The sequence below is a fragment of the Centroberyx affinis genome, unplaced genomic scaffold, assembly GCF_046629955.1.
Source record: "Centroberyx affinis isolate AG114_WGS23_722 - 3 ecotype Tasmania unplaced genomic scaffold, CSIRO-AGI_Caff_v1 ptg000641l_1, whole genome shotgun sequence".
Taxonomy (NCBI): domain Eukaryota; kingdom Metazoa; phylum Chordata; class Actinopteri; order Beryciformes; family Berycidae; genus Centroberyx; species Centroberyx affinis.
In genome coordinates this window covers 1-20,000 of record NW_027279267.1, presented here as the reverse complement: position 1 = coordinate 20,000, position 20,000 = coordinate 1, and the positions used below count along the sequence as shown (strand labels likewise).

The 20,000-nt window shown below is 42.6% G+C and overlaps 1 protein-coding gene across 1 annotated transcript in view; it reads right to left on the bottom strand.

Moving 5' to 3' along the window:
* Window positions 1–18,603, bottom strand: part of LOC139643672 (receptor-type tyrosine-protein phosphatase S) — a gene marked incomplete at its 5' end in the record, with an annotated part of 33,285 nt that extends 14,682 nt beyond the window's left edge. Inside the window, 4 exons of the mRNA XM_071518892.1 lie at window positions 837–1,015; window positions 6,318–6,603; window positions 10,740–10,894; window positions 18,484–18,603. Coding sequence (XP_071374993.1) covers window positions 837–1,015; window positions 6,318–6,603; window positions 10,740–10,894; window positions 18,484–18,603 — 740 coding nt within the window. The remainder of the gene's footprint in view (window positions 1–836; window positions 1,016–6,317; window positions 6,604–10,739; window positions 10,895–18,483) is intronic.
* Window positions 18,604–20,000: the final 1,397 nt, after the last annotated feature.

Sequence of the window (20,000 nt, the reverse complement as noted above, 5' to 3'; positions counted from 1 at the left end):
TTGAATAATAAAGTCGTCCTCCTCTCACCTCTGAATCACATCCGCCTCTCCTCAAATCTGCCTCCTCTCCCCGCTCTAATGCGCTCTTATCTTCAAGTTCAACCTCTCTGCTTCGCTATTATTTCTCCTATTTTTTTCCTTAGCGCTTCTTCTTCTTCTTCTTCTTACATAATCACTCTAGGGTCGCAGGAATGTTGTTACACATGTTAATAATAACAACATGGTGCTTTTATTGGTCTGTGTAGGGAAATCCTTTTTTCAGCTGAGAGTTCAAGGAGTAGATTCAGCTACAGAACCGCGAACCTTGAGCTTTTAGGGATTCAGCGTCTTGCTCATGGACACTTCAGCAGGGCAGATGCTTGCCGACATGCGGACTTGAACCCAGGTCCTCCGGTTGAAGGGACACAGTGCCACAAGTGTCGCCGAGCAAGACGTCGAGCCCCTACCTGCTCACTCACTGTGAGCCGCTCTGGATAAGAGAATCAGCTAAATGACTAAAATGTAAATGCGGTTGCCTGTAAGGTCGATGAGCTTGGAATTGAAGCGTGTTCAACCGTGGCGCTCACTGAAAGCCATTTCGGATAAGAGCATCAGCTAAATACCTAAAATGTAAAATGTGATGAGAAGATTGAGATATAATCCGTTATTCTTCCATTTGAGAAAAACATCCCACTACAGGTGAAAAAAGCAGAAAATTAAGTCACTTTGCTTTGATTTCTGCAATTTTACACGTGATTCCAGGCAATGAAACCGGTATTGGTATCGCTGCATCCCTCACAGCCCCCACCCACCCACACACACACACACACACGCACGCACACTTCCCCACTTCCTACCTGTATCCGTCGATGAAGCTGGAGTTGATGTAGTCGGAGCCTTCCAGGCCTCTGATTGGCTGCAGGCAGACGCGTGTCGTCTCGTAGGGCATGATGTTGACCAGCCGATTCTTGAACTTGTTGCAGGGAAGGTTGGCGCTGATGAAGCGCGACGTGTGGGCCTTGGAGTTGGCCAAACGCTGGAGGGGGAGGAAGGATGAAAGGATGTGGGTGGGTGGAAGGAGAGGAAGCAAAGAAGGAAGGAAGGAAGGTAGAAAGAAAGGAAGAATGGATGGGTGATGGAAGGAAAAAAGCAGAAGTGAAAGCAAAAGTAAGGAGGAGACGGACGGTAGAAGGGAAGGAAGGGAAGGATGGAAAGAACGGTGAAGGAAGAGAGGAGGAGGAGGCAAAGGAGGAAGAAAGGGAAGAAGAAAGGAAGGTTGAAATAAAGAAAGAAAGAGAAAGAAAGAAAGAAAGAAAGAAAAAGAAAGGATGAATGGGTGGAAAGAAAGCATAAGTAGAAGTGAAAGCAGGAGTTTGGAAGGGAGGAAGGAAGGTAGAAAGAAAGGAAGGATGCAAAGAATGATGGAGGGAAGAGGAGGGAGGAAAGGAGGAAGAGAAGGAGGAAGAAGGAAGGTAGGATGTAAAGAAGGATGGAAGGAAGGGGAGGAAGGAGTAAAGGAAGGAAGGAAGGGTGGATGGATGGATGAAGGAAGGAAGGAAGAAAGAAGCAGAAGTAAAAGCAGTAGTAAGGAGAAGGAAGGTAGTAAGGATATGATGAAGGAGGAGGAGGAGGAGGGAAAAGAAAAGAAGGAGACAGAGAAGGGGAAAAAGGGCGTGAGAATAGATGAGAAAAGAGAGGAGAAAGGAGGAAATGAAGAAAGGAAGGAAGAGAGACAGGAAGGAAAGAAGGGAGGGGAGGACAGGTGCGAGACAGATAAAGAAAGAATATTAATGATGGAAAGTAATAAAGCACAACTCAATCTGATGTGATCTTTCACCCACGCATCATGGTGCGGCTTCAAAGAGACGCCACAGAAATATACTGATCAAAACACTTTATCCCCCCTTTCCCCCCCCCCATTATATTTATACTTATATATTTATCATATTTATCATATTTATTTTTTATTTTGCAGCTCGTGGGGTCGTGCGGGGTCAGATGCAATGAGGGAAAGTCTACCACACACCAGGGCTAACAAGCCAAGTCTGCACCAAACACAAAACTCTCAAATATCTCTCCTGCTTCTGAAAGTGGGTCACCAGCGCCTTCGATAATGACGGTGTGGTGTGTGTGTGTGTGTGTGTGTGTGTACAAAAACACACTCGCCACCAGGGGACGGTCGGGCACACACACACACACACGCGCACGCACACACACGCACACACACACACATGGACATGCACACGCTTGTACACAGACATTGTAATGATCCAAATGAGGAGCTGTACTGCTACATCATCATCATCATAAGGACCTCTGTGGGAGTTTGTGGGTCAGCAAGTCTGACTATCGTCTCCTCTCAGCCTGTGTCTCAACAAAGTGTGTGTGTGTGTGTGTGTGTGTGTGTGTGTGTGAGTGCGTGTGCTTGTTAACTTTTGCCTGCATATGGATACCTTAGCCAAAGCCTATTTAGCACTCCATTTCTCCCTCTTTTTCTCTCCCTCCCTCGCTCATACCATCGCAACCTCCTCCCCCTTCCTCTTTCAATTATCCCTTGTGTTATTTTTCTCTCTCTTTCTCTCTCTCTCTCTCTCTCTCTCCCTCCTCTCTTGCGCCTCGATCTCAGTCTGTCATTGGCCACTTGGAGTCGGGCCAGCCCCTCTCCTCCTCCTCCTCCTCGTCCTCCTCTCCCCTCATCCCTCGCTCCTGTCCTCCCTTTGATCTGTTTTTCACAGAGGCACCTGGAAGGGCTTGAGATGGCTTGGCACTGCTAAAGAGGCCCTCAGCTACACCATCAAACACCCCAGGGGGTGCGGGAAACTCGGCCAAACCTGGCAACCCCGTCGTCCAGCGGGGCCAGAGAAGCACCTAGGGTACCTCTGGTCACGGTTGCCAGTTCCTTGCTGTTTATATCTGTTGGGTTGGAAGGTAAAGGCTGCTGTGTGTTAAGCATGTGACTCCACAGCACCACAGCAGGGACGATGATGTTTGGACTAATAAATCTGGAACTAGGGGTGACAGGAGGGATTTGTCCAATGTCCAAAAACAGAGAGGACGAAAGTTGTCTTCACTGTCAGCTAAAAATACCCTTGCTAATCTGGCATCGCTCTATTTGGACATTGGAAAATTCTGACTTTGATCCATTTTGGCCACACACCTTCATCGGGGAGTGTGTCTCCTTAAAAAATGCATTTTGGAGACACTTTAAGTGCACTGTGATGTATTACAAGCAGATTATGAGCCAATTGGAAGCATAGATAAACTTTTCTTACAATTTAATCATCAGGCAAACATCATAAAACTACATTCAACTTCATATCACCTCAAAAACTACACAGGTGCCCCAAAAAGTCTGTAATTTCTTTGTGTGCATTACAATCTTGCTCTGATTATAGTAATTATCATGCACTCACAATGTGCACCTACAATGCCTTATAATGGCTTATGAGCACCACTTCATGTAAAGTCTTACTGGTAATTACATTTCAAAGTGAAGAGTGCCTTGGTCCTCTTGCTGCTTTTGGATTCCCCTGAAAACCCTGTCGCCGAAGCATCCCAATATCGCTCTCCTCTTCTTTTTCTCCTGTTGTGATGTGAATGCTAGTTGTGCAATGTGTGGGTTATGTGCACACATGTCTTCTATGCATAAATCTGTCCCTGAGCATGCTTGTTATTCACGAGCATATGCCAGAAAGCAATACTCAGACAACTTGACAACTCTTCCCTATTTTCCTCCTCATTCTCCCTGCAGAGTTCCTCTCAATCCAACTAGTCACAGCTAGAGTCTGTGCGTCTGTTTTTCCGACTGAGAATGACAACGAACCCCCGACACACACACACACACACACACACACACTTCCTCCCCAACACACACACACACACACTGCCTCCCGTCCCTATGGTGCAGCATTCTGCGAAGTCACTTCCTTAGTGCCGAGTTAGCATACAGTCGTCCCTTTGTTCATTAGCCGAACGTCCCTCCTCCTACTTGCCCTGCCATCCACCCCCATTTGTCATCATCAAGTATTAATTACTTACCCCCCCCACTCTGCCCCCCCCCCCCTCCTCCCCCAGCTCTCTCTCCCATCCCGGCTGCACTGTTGACGTTATTAATCCCCGTTCGACTCTCGACGCCGGCTCAGCATTATCCCCGTTACAGATGGCAACTGAGATTCCATCACCGTTTTGCACCGGTGGGTTAAAAAAAAAAAAAAAAAAAAATGGCCGAAAGACACCAACCGGTCTTGTTTCTTGGCAGCTGCGATGATGAATGGCAATGGGCAGATGACGGATGATTGGAGAGTGAGCGCGTTGTGCGACTCAAGGTCAGCAGATACCAACCGGAGTGGAGGTGGGGGGGGTGTGGTGGGGTGGGGGGGCAGTTTTGAAGATGATGATCGTGAAGATCTTTAATGGCGATCTCTGAAATCGTCTATCTCGACCCGCTGCTTAGTCGTCACTTTCGCCCAAAAAAAAAAATCACACACTCTTTCTTTCTGGAGTTTAAACTTGAATCCATGCCGCTTTCAGCCCAAAAAATCCTTTGTCTTGTGCCCGCTGGATTAAAACCAATTTCTCTTTACTTAAGCATATTATTCCAAATCCAAATCCTCAAAAAATGAATGATGGGCCCAAACAGTGGAGGGCTTAAATATTTCCATTTCCTGGCGTTCGCAGAAAAGACAATAATAATTCCAGCAGTGTGTGCCCAAGTGATTAAATAATTGAAGTGAGGCTCAAGAAAATAAAACAGATCTGCTTTCTAGTCCATCTGAGATCCTATTACTTAGACAGCATGTATAAACTGACAAATAGTTGCCATGTAAATAAGGCTGGTTTAATCTATGTTCTACTTACCTGGGGCTGAAAGGTATTAACTTTTCAAGAGAACAACCTCCGTTTGCCTTGGAATATACTTATATTTCCATAAAGTGTGCTTATCTCAAACTCTAAACCTTAAGCGTACAATATTACTCACTTTGTTTATTCAGTGTGTTCATTATGTATGTATGAGGCACAAGCTGAGAGAGAGATCCAACCTCCATTTTGTCTATTGCCAAATTCAGCGTGAGTGAAGTTTGGGGGTTTGTTGTCGACTGCATCTCCGCTCAACTGCAAAACAACATTCTCCCAGTTTCCCCTATCATCCATTTTGTGTCTTCCCCAGTCTCCTCATCAAGTTTCACAGCTTCTTTGCCATAAAGCATGTCACCGGTCAAACACTAGCGATCTCCACTTAACCATTTCCCCACTCTTAACCCCATCCCGCCTCTGTCAACTTCCTGGACCCTCCCTCCCAAATTCTTGGCTCTAAACTGTTTTCGTCCCGCTCCACTCCACTCGATCCAATCTTCCATTTTGTGCCTTCCTCTCTCGTCTCCCTTTCTGAATAAAACATTGTCATATGCAATTTTCATTTGCGCATATATTTGTCACATTTGTGTGTGTGTCATTACATTTTTATGTGTTATAATTTGTGGAGTCACAAGAAAATTCCAACCTCAAAAAAGCCAAAAAAAAAAAACCCCACAGACAGTCTGTCCTGCAGCTGAAGTCCCCAGTGAAACATTACCACCTTGTTATACACAATTTTGATTTGTTTGTGAGCAAAAGTATGTTTAAAATTGTTTTATCTTACTTTTTCATGTAGCCTACTTCCTCTATTTTTTTGTATTTAAAAGTTGACATCCCGATTGCAACTATAGCGCAACATGGCACCAATTAGCTCTAAATGTGTAGGTTGTTGTTGGCTAGTTTTAACAGTAGCAGTTTGTCACCTAATTTGACCTAACAATTTGACCATCAAAGAAGCACCACTAAGAACATTTTAAATAATGTTAGCATATTACTAATAGGCTACCAAAGATAAAGGCTAAGATTAATGCTGACATAACAATTTATCCTGATTATTTTGGATAAATATAATATGAAAAACATGAAGTAGAGCAACTGAAGGGAAAATCTGTGATGTTGATTCATAACATGAGCTAATGTTATCTAGTTAGTTACTTCATGTTTTTAACTTTATATTTATCTCTAAACCAACTAGGCCTAAATGTACAAGTTGGAGGTAACAACTAGTTTTAAAAGCAGTGAAAAAATGCTGTTGGTTTGGAGATAATGTCGCCCTTAAATCCCGTTGCTGGTTTTGTCCTCCAGCTCTGCTTGTTACTCGACAACATGGAAGGATCATTTTGGTGCATATTTAAAATGTTTTGTCAAAAGACCGGCTGAGTTTGCGTCTTCTGGACTTCTAGGCCTATTTCCCCACACCCCCCAAAGTGTGACGTAAATCAAATATGTGTGATAAAGGCAAATTTGCTCGTTTTCCCCCGTACCTTGAACTCCAGCTCCATGCCGGTGACGTGCTCGCCGCTCTCCACCTGGGCCAGCTTCTGGATGTAGGAGTAGAGGCTGCGGGCGGCGACCTCGGTGTTGCCGCAGGCGACGGCCTCCAGCAGCGCGTCGTGGATGAAGCTGTACTGGTCCTCCGTCTGCACCATGTAGTTCCGCTGCGAGCGCATCAGCGTCACATGGCCGTAGATGTCCGCCGTCTTCTCGTGCTTGATGCGCTCCAGCATGGCGTCGATGACGATGAAGCAGCCCGTCCGGCCCACGCCCGCGCTGGAGGAAGACGAGGGAGAGAGAAATATATGAGGTTTGAGTTCCCCGAGCTCTCGTTTTCTTTACCTCGCAGCTCTCTATCATACATCACTCTAGGGACCAAGGTTATTATAGTTTTGCATTTTTCATTAGTTTTTATTTTTTATTTTTCGTTTTTGACTTTTTGTTTTCAATTTCAGCTTAGATTTAATTAGTTTTTAAAGCGGGTTTGCTAGTTTAGTTTAGTTTTTATTTTTTGAAAATGCTTAGTTTTAGTTTAGTTTTTATTAGTTTCAGTGTTAGTTTTAGTCTTTTATGTAATATGGGGTATTTGTCAGGGGCGAGATTCAAAAATTCAAAATACTAGGCTTATGTATGAAATAAATTGACAAAGATGAAAACTAAAGACATGTTCTCTATAATTTTAGTTTATTTTAGTTAGTTTTGTAAACACACAATACAGTTTCAGTTAGTTATCGTTTTTTTTGTAAAGCCTCGTTTTTATTTTTATTTCAGTAAATGAAAATGTTTTTTCACACCTAGTTTTCGTTATTTCGTTAGTTTTCTTAACGATAATAACCTTGCTAGGGACACAAGAAATTTTTTTATGTTGACTCTTGACATCCTTTCTGTTAATTGCTCCTAATGTTTGCGATCTCGGATTTTACTCAAGTCACTCTGGATGAGAGCGTCAACTGAATTCCTAAAACATAAAAAAATGTAAAATGGATTATGTATGTTTGGTACCGAAAATAAGCAAAGCAAGCTGTCAAATTTCCGCTTTGTTGTGTGTGTGTGTGTGTGTGTGTGCCGCATCGGCAACACTGGAGTGCCCTTATCGCACCAAAAGGGAAGGTTTCAATTTGAATAAGCCAGTTGGGAGATACGGCATGTAAAAGGAGGAAAGGGCTAAGGAGCAAAAAAAAGAAGAAAGAAAGATGGGGAGGGATTATGACGGGGCTTTTGAGAGAGAGAGGAAAAAAAAGAGAGAGAGAGCTGGAGAGAATAAAAGCAGAGAAGAGAGGGATGCTTAAAGAGAAAGATGATGTGACCAGAGGAGAGATGAAATGACAGAAGTCTGTGAGGAGAGTGAGTGTGTTTGTGTTGTTTGTTATGTAATGTATAATGTGTATTATGTAATTATAATCTAGCCATGTATGTTGGTGTATGTATGTTGTTTTGTTTGTGTAGTATATGTGTTTGACAGCTGGAATATCCTGTGGATTACATACAAACATCGCCTGAGACTATATAAAGACACAGGACTGCGGAATACACAGGCTCACACACACACACACACACACACACACACACACACACACACACACACACAGTATCATGGATGTGTTGTGAGCTGTCTGTGTCCCACGGTGTATCTGTGGCAATAATATAAAGAACAAATTAATTAGCAGTTGAATTAGCAGTTTATTTGAATGGGGTGGCAGCTTCCTGGCTCCCCAGTTGATCAGTTGTTTTAATGTCTTTTATTGAGACTACGGTAACATTATGATATTTAGCTTGCTAGGCAACTGAACTGAAACGCAAACAGCTTATAGTGGGGGTTCGGGTCCCCAAATTGATGCAAATTAGGCCATGGACCCCCATCTGATGAGATTTTATCCCAGGGATTTTTGTTGTTGATTCTTTATTGAACTGTGTACACTGTAAGTGGGGAGATAATAGTGGAGAGAGTGAAACCTTTTATTAGAATAGTCATTATCATACATTGTCTAATTAGGATAATTAGACAATGTATGACACCTTAAGAACCACTGGCTTATATATACAACAATGTGCTTTTGTATAAAATACCAGAGTATATGTTTTGTTATTATCATCAAAACATTTAGCTATATATATATCACCATACATCATTTGATATGGCAGCAGTCCATGCAAACTAACAGATGTAGAACCCAGAAGTGAGTTCTCCTGTTGCGTGACATCATCATCTACATTAATTTACATATTAGAAGAGAATTATGGGAGTTGTGTGAAAAACCTCAGCTAAGATGTGAAGACTTATAGTTTAAGTGAAATCTTTGCACCGATACAACTTTTACTTCATTTTTATAATTTGATACTGTTCAATAGAGAACAGACATGATTTGTTTTAAATGATTGATGTGTCTCACTTCTGGCTGCCTGAACCTGAATTCGACCACACTGCTGCCATAGTAAAAACTAACATCAAGGCCTGGAGCAGCAGGAACACCTGAAATATTAACATCCTACATCTATTTTAGGTATTTCTGCTTGACAGTGTACAGGGGAGAAAGTCTGGAAAGCAGAGAAAGAGAAAGATAGGATGTGGACCTGTGAAGGTCTAGGGGTGCAGCCTGGTGCTAACACTACAGGCTGAATGTCCTGAGTCGCTCTTGAAATATTGTGCACTAAACTAAAGGTTGAAGTATGAAAAAGTTAATTTCCAAAACAAGATATATCCATTTTAGCATTCAATATCTCTAAAACATGGGGGTCCAGTCTGTAAAAGTGTTACTTGTAAGGTTTCTATCTTTAAAAAACAAACCTTATGTGTTTTAATTTTATTCCTTGTATCCTTTTGAAAGAGTATGGCAGATATCTCATTCTGGAACAAAATATTCACTATGCAGAAGTGTGCAGACCACTGTTACATAACATTTGGTAGTGCTCTAATAGTGCCAACATCTCTTTCTCAGGAAACTTCCTGGTTGTAACTACGTCACTGAACCCAGAAAACAAATAGAGTAACTGGAGAGATGAATTGTGTTGCAGGTTTGAACTCACACATAAATCACAGAGAGCTGTCAATGGAAGATTTAGTGGTAGGATTTAGGCGCGTGTGTAGCCAGCCATACATTCTGCTATCTGACAATGCATTATGTGTGTAGCACACTGTATTGGGCCAGTGTGCCAGAAAATATACAGCAGTGTTGTAGGCTGGTCTCTGCAATCCAGCTTAGAAAGTGATTTAATCATGTATTGAGTCTTAAAATCTCAGTCTTATTAATATATATATATATATAGATATCTGCAAAGGGGGTGGGACATTTTCACTTGTGTCCAGTGCAGTTTCATTTGTTTCAAGAATTTGCAAAGTGAAAGTGATAATATCTTAAAAAAAGACAGATCACTTTACATGTTTCAAGATAATGTCACGTGATTAATTAATTAAAAAATCATCTCATTTGCATTGGAAATAAGTGAAAATGTATGTCCTCCATCCATCCTAGATTATTACTTAGTGGATTCAAATCAGCATGTAATACCTCTAAAAAAAAAACCCTCTGTGACTGACATGATTTTTCCAAACAGTTTGTTTTGGGGATGTAGCCAAAGTGCTGCATCAGTTCAGTGAGCAGGCAGTAAAAAGTGGAAATTCTGTATTGGTTCATCTATAAATGTCAGAGAGACTTTTGAAAAGTGGCCTGGCTGTGAGGCAATAAAAGCACCTTAACTTAATCAGAGTCTAGAGTCCTTTGCCCAGCTGTACTTCTTAGAGGCGCTGAGAAGTGCAGCTGCTGAAATTATTTTGAAATAACAAGTCTGTCTATGAGTAATTAAATGATTAAAGGTACTATATGTAGCATTAGAATATCTATAAATCATTACCACATTAATTTTGAGAGGAATTAGTATAATTACCGTAAACAAACAACATCATTGCCTGAGATCGCCGGCAGCCTCAAGCGGCTCCTACACTTTATTTTACATCGTGTGCCACCAGGCCGGGTTTGGTGAGAAATCTGCCGGATTGCTTTATGGGATCAAGGGAGATTACTTTATGGCACAAAACAGGAAGAGGGCGGCGGTCTTCCAGAGCAAACGGAGCGAAAGCTTTCCTCGTAACGGCAGATGGTGGAAGGAGTGAAAGGCCTAACATGTTTATCCTCTTCAGTAAAACAAAAGAGAAAGTAAACGTAACACCAGGGAGGGGGAGGAGGGGCGATAGGATTTATGGGAAATGTGGTCTTAATTTTGAGAAACACCAGCAGTAACAAGACCACTGGTGTGAGATAGAGGCTACCGATTGTCTCCACTATGGTCTCATTTGTTTACCGTAATTATACCAAGGTATCGCAATTAATTCGACAATGATATACTGATGTTTAGAAATGCTACAGTAACTTTCAGTAACTTCACCAACCCTAACCCAGCCCAACACGACTACTGACCTGCAGTGGGCGATGATGGGGCCGGCGTCAGGCGGGTTGCAGGTCTTGACCCTGCGGAGGAAGGCCAGGAAGGGGGTGGGGTACTCCGGGACGCCGTGGTCGGGCCACGCTGTGAACTGGAACTGACGAACCTCCCGCTTCTCACTGGAGCCGTTCTGGAAGGAACAGAGAGGTTGATTGATTGATTGATTGATCCATACAGCACAAACTCGGGTATCACACAAATTAAGTATGTTATGTTCTATGTTCCTTTTTTTTGAAGCGTATATCAGGTATCAAATCTTTTATAATCTTCTCATCAAAAGAAACTAGCAGAGATGGAAGTGTGTGAAAGTGTGAATAACGGTGTCTGGGTGTGTGTGTGTGTGTTGTTGATATATATAGTGTGTGTGGGGGTGTGTGTGTGCGTGCACTGGGTTACATAAGGCAGGGTGACAGTCAGCAGGGGGACCCAATTATTAGAGTTAGTGTCCCGTTGATGAACCCAGTTTCCCTCAACCTGCCTCGTCTCCTTCTACTTCAGCTAGTTTTTTCCTAGATCTCCCAGAATGCCTTTCGACAATCCACAGAGAATGAGCCTGAACTTGTTCCATTCAGCCATTCAGCTGTGGGTTATACAGTATGTGAAGGCGGAGAGAACGTTAGCGATAGCATAGGCAGAGAAAGAGAGTGAGGTTTTCCAGTCAAGAAAAAGTGAGGCTTCTGTGGGTGGAGAAATTGGTCTCTATCCTCTTCTATGATGGATTTCTCCCTGTATGACTGTTGAACGTCTCTTGGTGCAAAATGGCGGCTCTAGAAAGAAGCCCTCGCTCTTTGATTCTGAAGGACTGACACCAAAACCTGACGTTTACCGCTGATGTTTTACATCCTGAAACATTTTCTCATATCAAACTCCATTGCAGCTGCTAGAAATATCTGGCCGTAACATCAGCTTGTCTACATTTGGCCAGTTATCTACAGGAATAAGAAAAATACACCAAACAACAAAATGGGCCCAGAAATGCAAGGTACATCAATTGCTATTTTGTTTTAGGGTGGACTTTACTTTTAAGTAGTTGCTTGACAAAATGCTAACACTTTTACAGACTAGATTGTCTATATTTTAGTGATGCTGAATGACTAACTCAAGCTAATGATTTTTTTTTCTACCCAAAAATGATACATAGCATTTTGGAATAAAACCCTTCTGTTGTATTTGGCTTGTTTCTGTAGAGACGATACAAACACACTGGACTGTTTCATAATGAGGCTAGATGATGCCGTCTCTCGTGTGTGTTCACATGCAACTGTCGACACATAAAAGACACGAGCTGTCTCTCTGATGCAGAGGAGGAAGATTTTTGAGAAGGACGAGGATCTTTCCATCCTCCGCTCCCTTTCCTCCTGGAAGATCCTCTAACGGAGGTGCTGTTTGCATTTCAATGCAACGCTCCTGCTTCCCTGATGGAGAGATTTTTTTTCTTGCTGAATAAATGAATAAATAAGCATGGTAATTAAAAGCAAACTGACCTAGTTCTTTTTCTTCTTTTTTTTTTTTTTTGGACATCCCCTGGTTCTCCCCTGTGTTTCCGCAGTTGAGGCTGGCTGTGTGGAGGTGAGCGGCATCTTGCTGCAGCTTTGCTTTTAATTTTAATTTTTTCTGAAGGATTTATCAGTGCAGCAGGTTCTGTGTCACTGCAGGACATGCATACATATGGATAGGTGCGCTGTTGGCTGCTTTGTAAATGCACCGCGTGTGTATGTGTGTGTGTGTGTGTGTGTGTGTGTGTGTGTGTGTGTGTGTGTCCACTGCCAGCCTCTACCACCTATTACTTCAGAAGAATTCAACAAAATATTTTTTCTCATAGAGAGAAAGTGAAAACAGCTCAGTGAGACATCATAGCAATGATTCAGGATATACGGAGAAGGGAGATGATGGATAGATAGATAGATAGATAGATATATAGACGGACAGACAGACAGACAGACATACAGACAGACAGATAAATAGATACATACATACATATAAGGATGTAGTGGAGGGTAAAATCACCTAAAATCACTTTACCCTCCTTTTTATTTGCAGAAATCGAGTTTAACATCTTTTTAGGCTGACATGAATCTTTATGATTTAAATTTATAGCACACATCATGGTGAGTTGTATCAGACTGATGTGAAGATAGACTCTTTTAATGAGATTTTCCCTTATATTAGCGTTGTTTGATAAGACAAAACAAAACATTACAGAAGGTAGAAAGACACACACAAAAACTGACATGTTGTGAAGATCGAACATGCAGTCTAACACTGGCTTTTCAACATCTGAAAATTTCAGCTCTCTAGGACATACGGCTGATTTTTAATGAATTTTTGAAGTTGTGACTTTAATACCAATGAAGATTTGGTTACTATGCAATAAGCCACGCCCACTTTCATCAATAATGACCAAATTTCATGGATCGACTTGGACATCATCCTAGAACATGTGTAAAATTTGTCATAAAAATCTATGCAGTCAATTATGAGATATGAACTTTTTGCATTTGTAGTGCCCACTAGTGGTACAGCTCAACACTTCTCAACATGAGTTTCAAATTTTGGCTTGATTAGATGAATGGTTAATGAGTTATGGCCAATTTAGTGTTATGGTGTGTTTAGTTAAAAGTTTATTGGTCGATAAAAGCCAAACGATTTTACCTATCAGTAACCTTTACATAAATTTGAAAGAGGACAGGCCCAAGATTCTCCACAGCAGGTTTCATGTGAATTGGATGAATGGCCTAGGAGGAGTTGCGAAAAAAGTGTTTCTTAAATAATTCAAAATGGTGGACAGTGCAATATGGTGGACATTGAAAGTGATATATGGGTTGGACTCGGCACATTCCAAAGAATCTAGGAACACAGGAATTTTCAGTTTACGACACACGGTTCAGAAGTTATTGGCCAAAACGTAAAGTTGCTTGTTATAGCGCCACCATCTGGCCAATGTGCATGGGCTGCCTTGCCTGAGTAGCGGTGCGCAGTAGGAGCCCACCTGCCAAATATGGCTGCTGTAGGACTTACGGTTTCTGAGCTGCAGATACTTTTAGCGGAGAAAAAGAAAGAAAGAAAGAAAGAAAGAAAGAAGCAGTATAATTCCAGCAAATACAACAGGGTTCCAGCAGTACGTGCTTGGACCCCTAATGATACTAAAGCACTTTCCTTAACAACACAGAGACAGAAAAAGAGAGAGATAGTGAGAGAGAGAGAGAGTCATATCGGCGGGTTTCACAGAGGCTGAGAGCGTTTGAATGTAAATGGCCCTGAATGTCAACCAGCCGGCTCTAAAGCGCCGCGGCTGATGATGATATCTCGCTATCTTCACCGTCACCGGCTCGCTCCGGCACCCGCCGCGCCGGGCACTTTAGCTCGGCGCTATCTGGTAAGAAGGCATCGCTATGGAAATGTGTGATCCATCCAACACCAGACACTCATCTATAGCTCTTCTCACACCTCCGGTTACGACACTTAAGAGGTGGCATGGAGGCAGCGGAGAGGGAGGAGGGAGGTGGAGCAGGTAAGGCAGGAAAATATCTATATATTTTGTCCAGTGGCTGGTAAATCTCAATTAAACTGCCAATTTGGCTATTTAACCAGCCAAATAGGATTTTAAATTAGAATAGTACCTCCGAACGATGGTTGGTTACCTGCAGAAGTGGCTGCTATAGAGTAGACTATTCCAGTGATTCTCAACCTTTTTCATATCAAGGACCCCTAATTTAGTCCACATTTGTGCCCCGGACCCCCATTTTATAAGATTTTGTCTCTCAAACCCAAATCTGAGAATATTTTTATTGTCAGATAGGATTTTGTCCAGAATTCCATGACTATCTGTATTGTAGGTAGAGAGATAACAGTGAAACTATGATCTTAACAGTCATTCTTCTACATTCTTTAGTTCTCTAATTGTGTCAAACTTCTTGTAAATGAAATAATGGTGAAGTTTAACAATTCATCAATTTGCTGGGGACCCCCTGGAACTCCCTCAAGGAGTTCCCCGGACCCCACATTGAGAACCACTGGACTATTCCATTATAGTCAATAGGAAGCGGCTGCAAGGTGGACGGAAAATTACACCTGATTTCATTAAAGGCAGAGCTTTTTTTTAGAGAAATCCCATTTTTCAAGTTTTTAAAGGAGACCACATGACTGCAACCATTTATTTGAGAGCCGACAAGAAAGAAGAGGCTGAGTTTCATGGTATGAAGGCAGCTGATATCAGCCAAAATGAAAAGAAAGAAGTGGTACAAAAGTTGGTAGTAGTGGTTAAGGATTTAGTAGGTAGTGTAGTGGCTATGCTGTGGGAGTTTGAGAGCTGGGAGCTGGGCATAAGCACTGTTTTCAGATAGTGAACTAATACTAATACTAATACTTTTTCTTCTTGGCTTTAATTCCTTTCCCCAGCACCAACTGCATGTTGCGTGACCCACTTTTCATTATCAGTGCAAAATGCAGTTGAGGCAGCACTTTTTCTACAAAAAAAAAAAAAAAAAAAGCAAGAGCAGTGTGTGAACGCTCCCTAACTTAGCAGCCACAGCTAAAATCTACAAGCATTTGGCTGATGGCTAAAGCTAATTTCCCACCCTGGTGTACTGTAGGAAGGAGGGAAATAACACACAGGACAGGAGAGCAGAGGAGTGATGCAGGGAGGAACAATGATGTGAAGAGAAAATGTGAAGCGGTGAAGGGAGAGAGAGGCACCTAAGTAAACCGCCTCCCTTCTGTCTGCACCTTGCACCTGTTCAATAGTAAACCCTGGTGTATTTACGTGGCGGATGGAGGGATTTCCAACGTTTTGACTGCTGAGCGAGAAAGACAATACAGAGACAAACAGAAAGTGAGACAGAAATAGAGAGACAAAGACGGAGCAACAGAGCAGGAAAGTGAAAGAAACTAGAGGGAACCAGACCTGAGTGTTTGCAGATAATATTCTTGGTTTGTTTGAGGCTGCTTAGGTACCAGATGGGTGGGGTTTGTCATATGAGACAACGCAGTGAGTACCAGAAAGTTTACACAATCACAGGAGCATTTGAAAGTCAATTTAGTCTATTTTTCTGATTGGCAACTTTCCAGACACTATTTGGACTGTAGTGGTGCGGTAAACCCCACCCATCTGTTGCTCCGAGCGTTTTAATCGTTTAAAAACAAACGCTTGAAAATATCATTTGACTCAGGTGAGGTGAGAAGAGGGAAAATAGACAACAAAGGGTAAACAGGCGGAGAGGCGGAGAGAGAAGAGACGGAGACGTGGAGGAACGAGAGAGACGAAAAACCAAGGCTGACAACATAGAGAGAGATAGATAGTAGAAGAAACTCATTATTTATTTAATTATTTCTGGGGATGCAGCAATCAATCGGCCATCGATCATAATTGGTCGATAGACATTCTAAATAGATAACTGAACACCACTTGAACTGCCTGATCACGTTAAAGGCCTACATTTGTTATTTATGCTCATATGAGATTTGACGGTAATAAAACAGTCTTTTATTTCTTTTATTAGAGAATGGGCTCTTCCATTTATGAAGTGGCCTTGCTGTTTTAATTTGAGAATTGCCAGGAGCGTGACACAGACAGAGAGTCTTGGTCATTTCATTTTGTACTTGAGTGTTCAGTGAGTGTTTGATTATTGTATTCATTTACTATTTTCAACTACAATTTCTGATATTGTGTTATGAATTATATAATTAAAAACAGTTTAATGTAATGGAGAGAAGGCATCGTCTATGCTGCCTCAGTGAAAATGTGTTTCATGTGCTACCAGCAGCATTAAGCACACTAACAAAAGTCAAAACAAAACAAAACAAAGCTCTGATTTATTTACACATGGTTAGGCCTGCAATGTCATGCAGCCATGAGCACAACCTGTTAAACACAGGGCTATATTGAAATTTTTCTGTTTATGCTTGCTGTGCACTTTCACCTGATGTGCCGTTATTAGTAGAAAGCCCGTCTCAAATGCATCATTTCAATTGGTGATCAGATCGGTGATCAGTCGATCACACTGTTGCAAAATCGGTAATCGGAACAAGCCTCCAAAAACCTGCTGCATCCTTAATTATTTCACAAATCAACACCGTTTGAATACATATACTATTATCTGAAATTTGACATTTTCTACTCTGTCTCGGCATGACTGTTTCTGTTTAACAATCATGCCAAAAAAATTGACTGAAATTGAAAATCAGCAGAGTGAGACAGAGGAACCTTGGATGAGACAGAGAGAGGTGAGGCTGGGTGGGAGAAAGAAAGAAAGTTTCCTCAAGGGCCCCTTCCCTCTCCCCAGAGGGTGGGTGGGTGGGTGGGTGGGGGGGGGTAACAAGACCAGGCTCTGCATACAACCAGGCACATCACTGCTACCCCCCCCCCCCCCCCCCCCCCCCCCACACACACACACACACACACACACACACACACACTACACCTTGGCCCTACTCCTACACTGGAATCAAACCAGAGGATTAAATCTGACTTAAAACTCTTGTGCTATGCAGGATTGGTCTTTCATTTTATTCTTGGCTTAACATTGGACAAAAAAACAAAAAGAAATATCCCCATCAGCTCTTGAGTCACATCTGCTGGTTACAGAGAACATCCGGTAACCAAAAGGTCGCAGGTTCGATCCCTGGAATAGCCAAATAGTCCATCTGCAGCCACCTGTCCTGTGTCGTCACTGAGCGAGGCACTAAACCCTCTACCTGCTCACTCGCTCTAAATCGCTCTGGACAAGATTGTCAGCTAAACGCCAGACATGTAAACATTATTTTCTCTCCTGGTGTGAGCGCTGCTTTACTCTCTTCACTGCTCCCTCCTAAAACTAAACCTCCTAATCTTAATCTACAGAACAAAGTGAAGAAGTGCCGCCTGGGTGTGCTGTGCGTGGCTGACTGGGTAGCTGTGTGTGTGTGTGTGTGTGTGTGTGCTTGTACTGTCCGTCAGCACGTACTGTCTGTGCACGTCTTAATAATAGTAAGTAAGTAAGACTTTATTTATATAGAACATTCGAAACCAAGGGTTACAAAGTGCTTCAACTACATTCAACCACATTTAGTCTGCCCTAAATACTAAACTACGGTTATTCAGCTTATATTCAGTTTTATGTGCGCATGGTTACATATATGTACTGTATGTTACACATGTTTGTGTTTTCATCTGTATCCAGGTATGAGTTTTATGTGCATATTGTGTATTGTTGTATTTTACCTCACTTTTTATATTTCTAAATATTTCAAATATTTTGTAAATACAATGTTTTATATGTAGTTTATCTCACTTGTACATTTTTATATATTTTGCGAATGTTTCTCATTATTGTTTTATTTTATGTACAGCCCTTTGAGACAATACTTTGTGAAATCGGGCTACAATAAACTTTGACTTTGACTTCACAAAAAGAGCGACAGCAATTTGTTAAAAGGACATAATATAAAGGAAGACCAAACATAAAATATACAGAAAGAAGTTAAACAGAGATGATAAACAGTAAAATCAATGGAGAGCCAGGATAAAAAAAATGGGTTTTAGATGCTGTTTAAAACTTTCACCTGAGTTTGCAGCTGTATGGTTGTGCAGGGAAACATTGTGGACAAAGGTGTGCGTGGTGCATAAGTGTGTGTGTGTATGTATGCATCATCATATGTGTATATATCTCTTTGTGTATGTCGTATGTGTGTGTGTGTGTGTGTGTGTGTGTGTGTGTGTGTGTGTGTGTGTGATCGTCCTACCTTGTGCAGGGAGAAGGTGCGGACGCAGAAGGTGGCCAGCTCTATGGTGTCCAGCAGGGTCACCTGGGTCATACCATAGGTCTCTGTGCCACGACTGGGCCAGTACTGGTCACACTTAATCTGAGAGAGGGAGAGAGAGAGGAGAGAGAGAGAGAGAGAGAGAGAGAGAGAGAGAGAGAGAGAGAGAGAGAGAGAGAGAGAGAGAGAGAGACATCAGTCGCAAAATCTACCTCAAATGTATGCTACAAGTTTACAGAGACATTTCATAAACATTCTTCTAACTGGCTGCATTAATGACCAAGATCATGCACATATATATGTGGAGCACACAAAAATTCATATTCACACTCTCTCTCACTCACACACACACACACACACACACACACACACACACAATCCCATCTCTGACACCGGGCCCCCTGTGGATCAGAGCGCCAGGCGGTGTTGACAGAAAACACCGGGGTAGCTTCTCTCTATTTCACATCTAAGAGCCAACGCTGCAGGTAGGGAACACTCTGAACGGAGGGGGCCAGATTGTCACGGCAACCCCCCCCCCCCCCCCCCCCCCAACCCCCCAACCCCCCAACCCCCAACCCCCACCAACCCCTCGACACGCATCCTTCCCTAAATCCTCCCGTCTCCATCCACAACAACTGAGACAACGCTACATATCCATTTTTACTTTAGGAACATAATCATTACCTGAAGTTCATCATTCAATATCAATCAATTAAAATACAGAGCATCTGTTCTGTAAAAGTGTTATTTTGTCAACTAGGTTGCCTTATCTTTCTGAAAGTAACTAGTTTCGAGTGAAAGCTCGAAAGAGAAAGGCGTCACTTCTTTTCTTTTTTTTTTCACAAATGGTGGATAGACATCTCATTTTGGAATGAAACTCTTCAGCTGTTTCCATTCCAGCAAAGCGGCGGCGCTCCGTCTGAAGCTCCCGCCTCCCTGCTCCCCCCCCCCCCTCCCGTCAGCCCACCTAATGAAGATTCATTCAATATGGGGTGTGACGCGCCGGCTGGCCTCTGATGAGATGTGACAGCCAGTGAGGGAGATGCGTCGCTCTAACGCTCTCTCTCTCCTCTCCTGCTCGCACTGACACTCGGCGTCTACCGCCCGCTAATCCCGATCGCGTCTGACAGGAGTGGAACGCACATGTCGGGATGGGAGATAGGTAAACAAGTGAAAAGGGACAGAAGGAGGGGGGGAGAAAGATGAGGGGAGACACCTGGGGTGAGAGAGCCCGATGTTGACGCAGGTTTGGGTTGATAAGATGAAACATCGCGGTTGCCTTTTTGACATTTCGACAAGTCCGCTCGCTGTCTGCAGATCCGTCCCTAAGGGCGCGTTCAGATTATAATGTGCAGAGATAGAGCCGCTTCAACTGAATTTTGAGCTCATAATTTGAAAAGACGGGTCGCACGACACTCACTTTGTTTACATTAATGACTAGCTGCCACTATCAGCAAACAGAACTGAGGCCCGACTGTCAAACACTGAGCAGAAACACA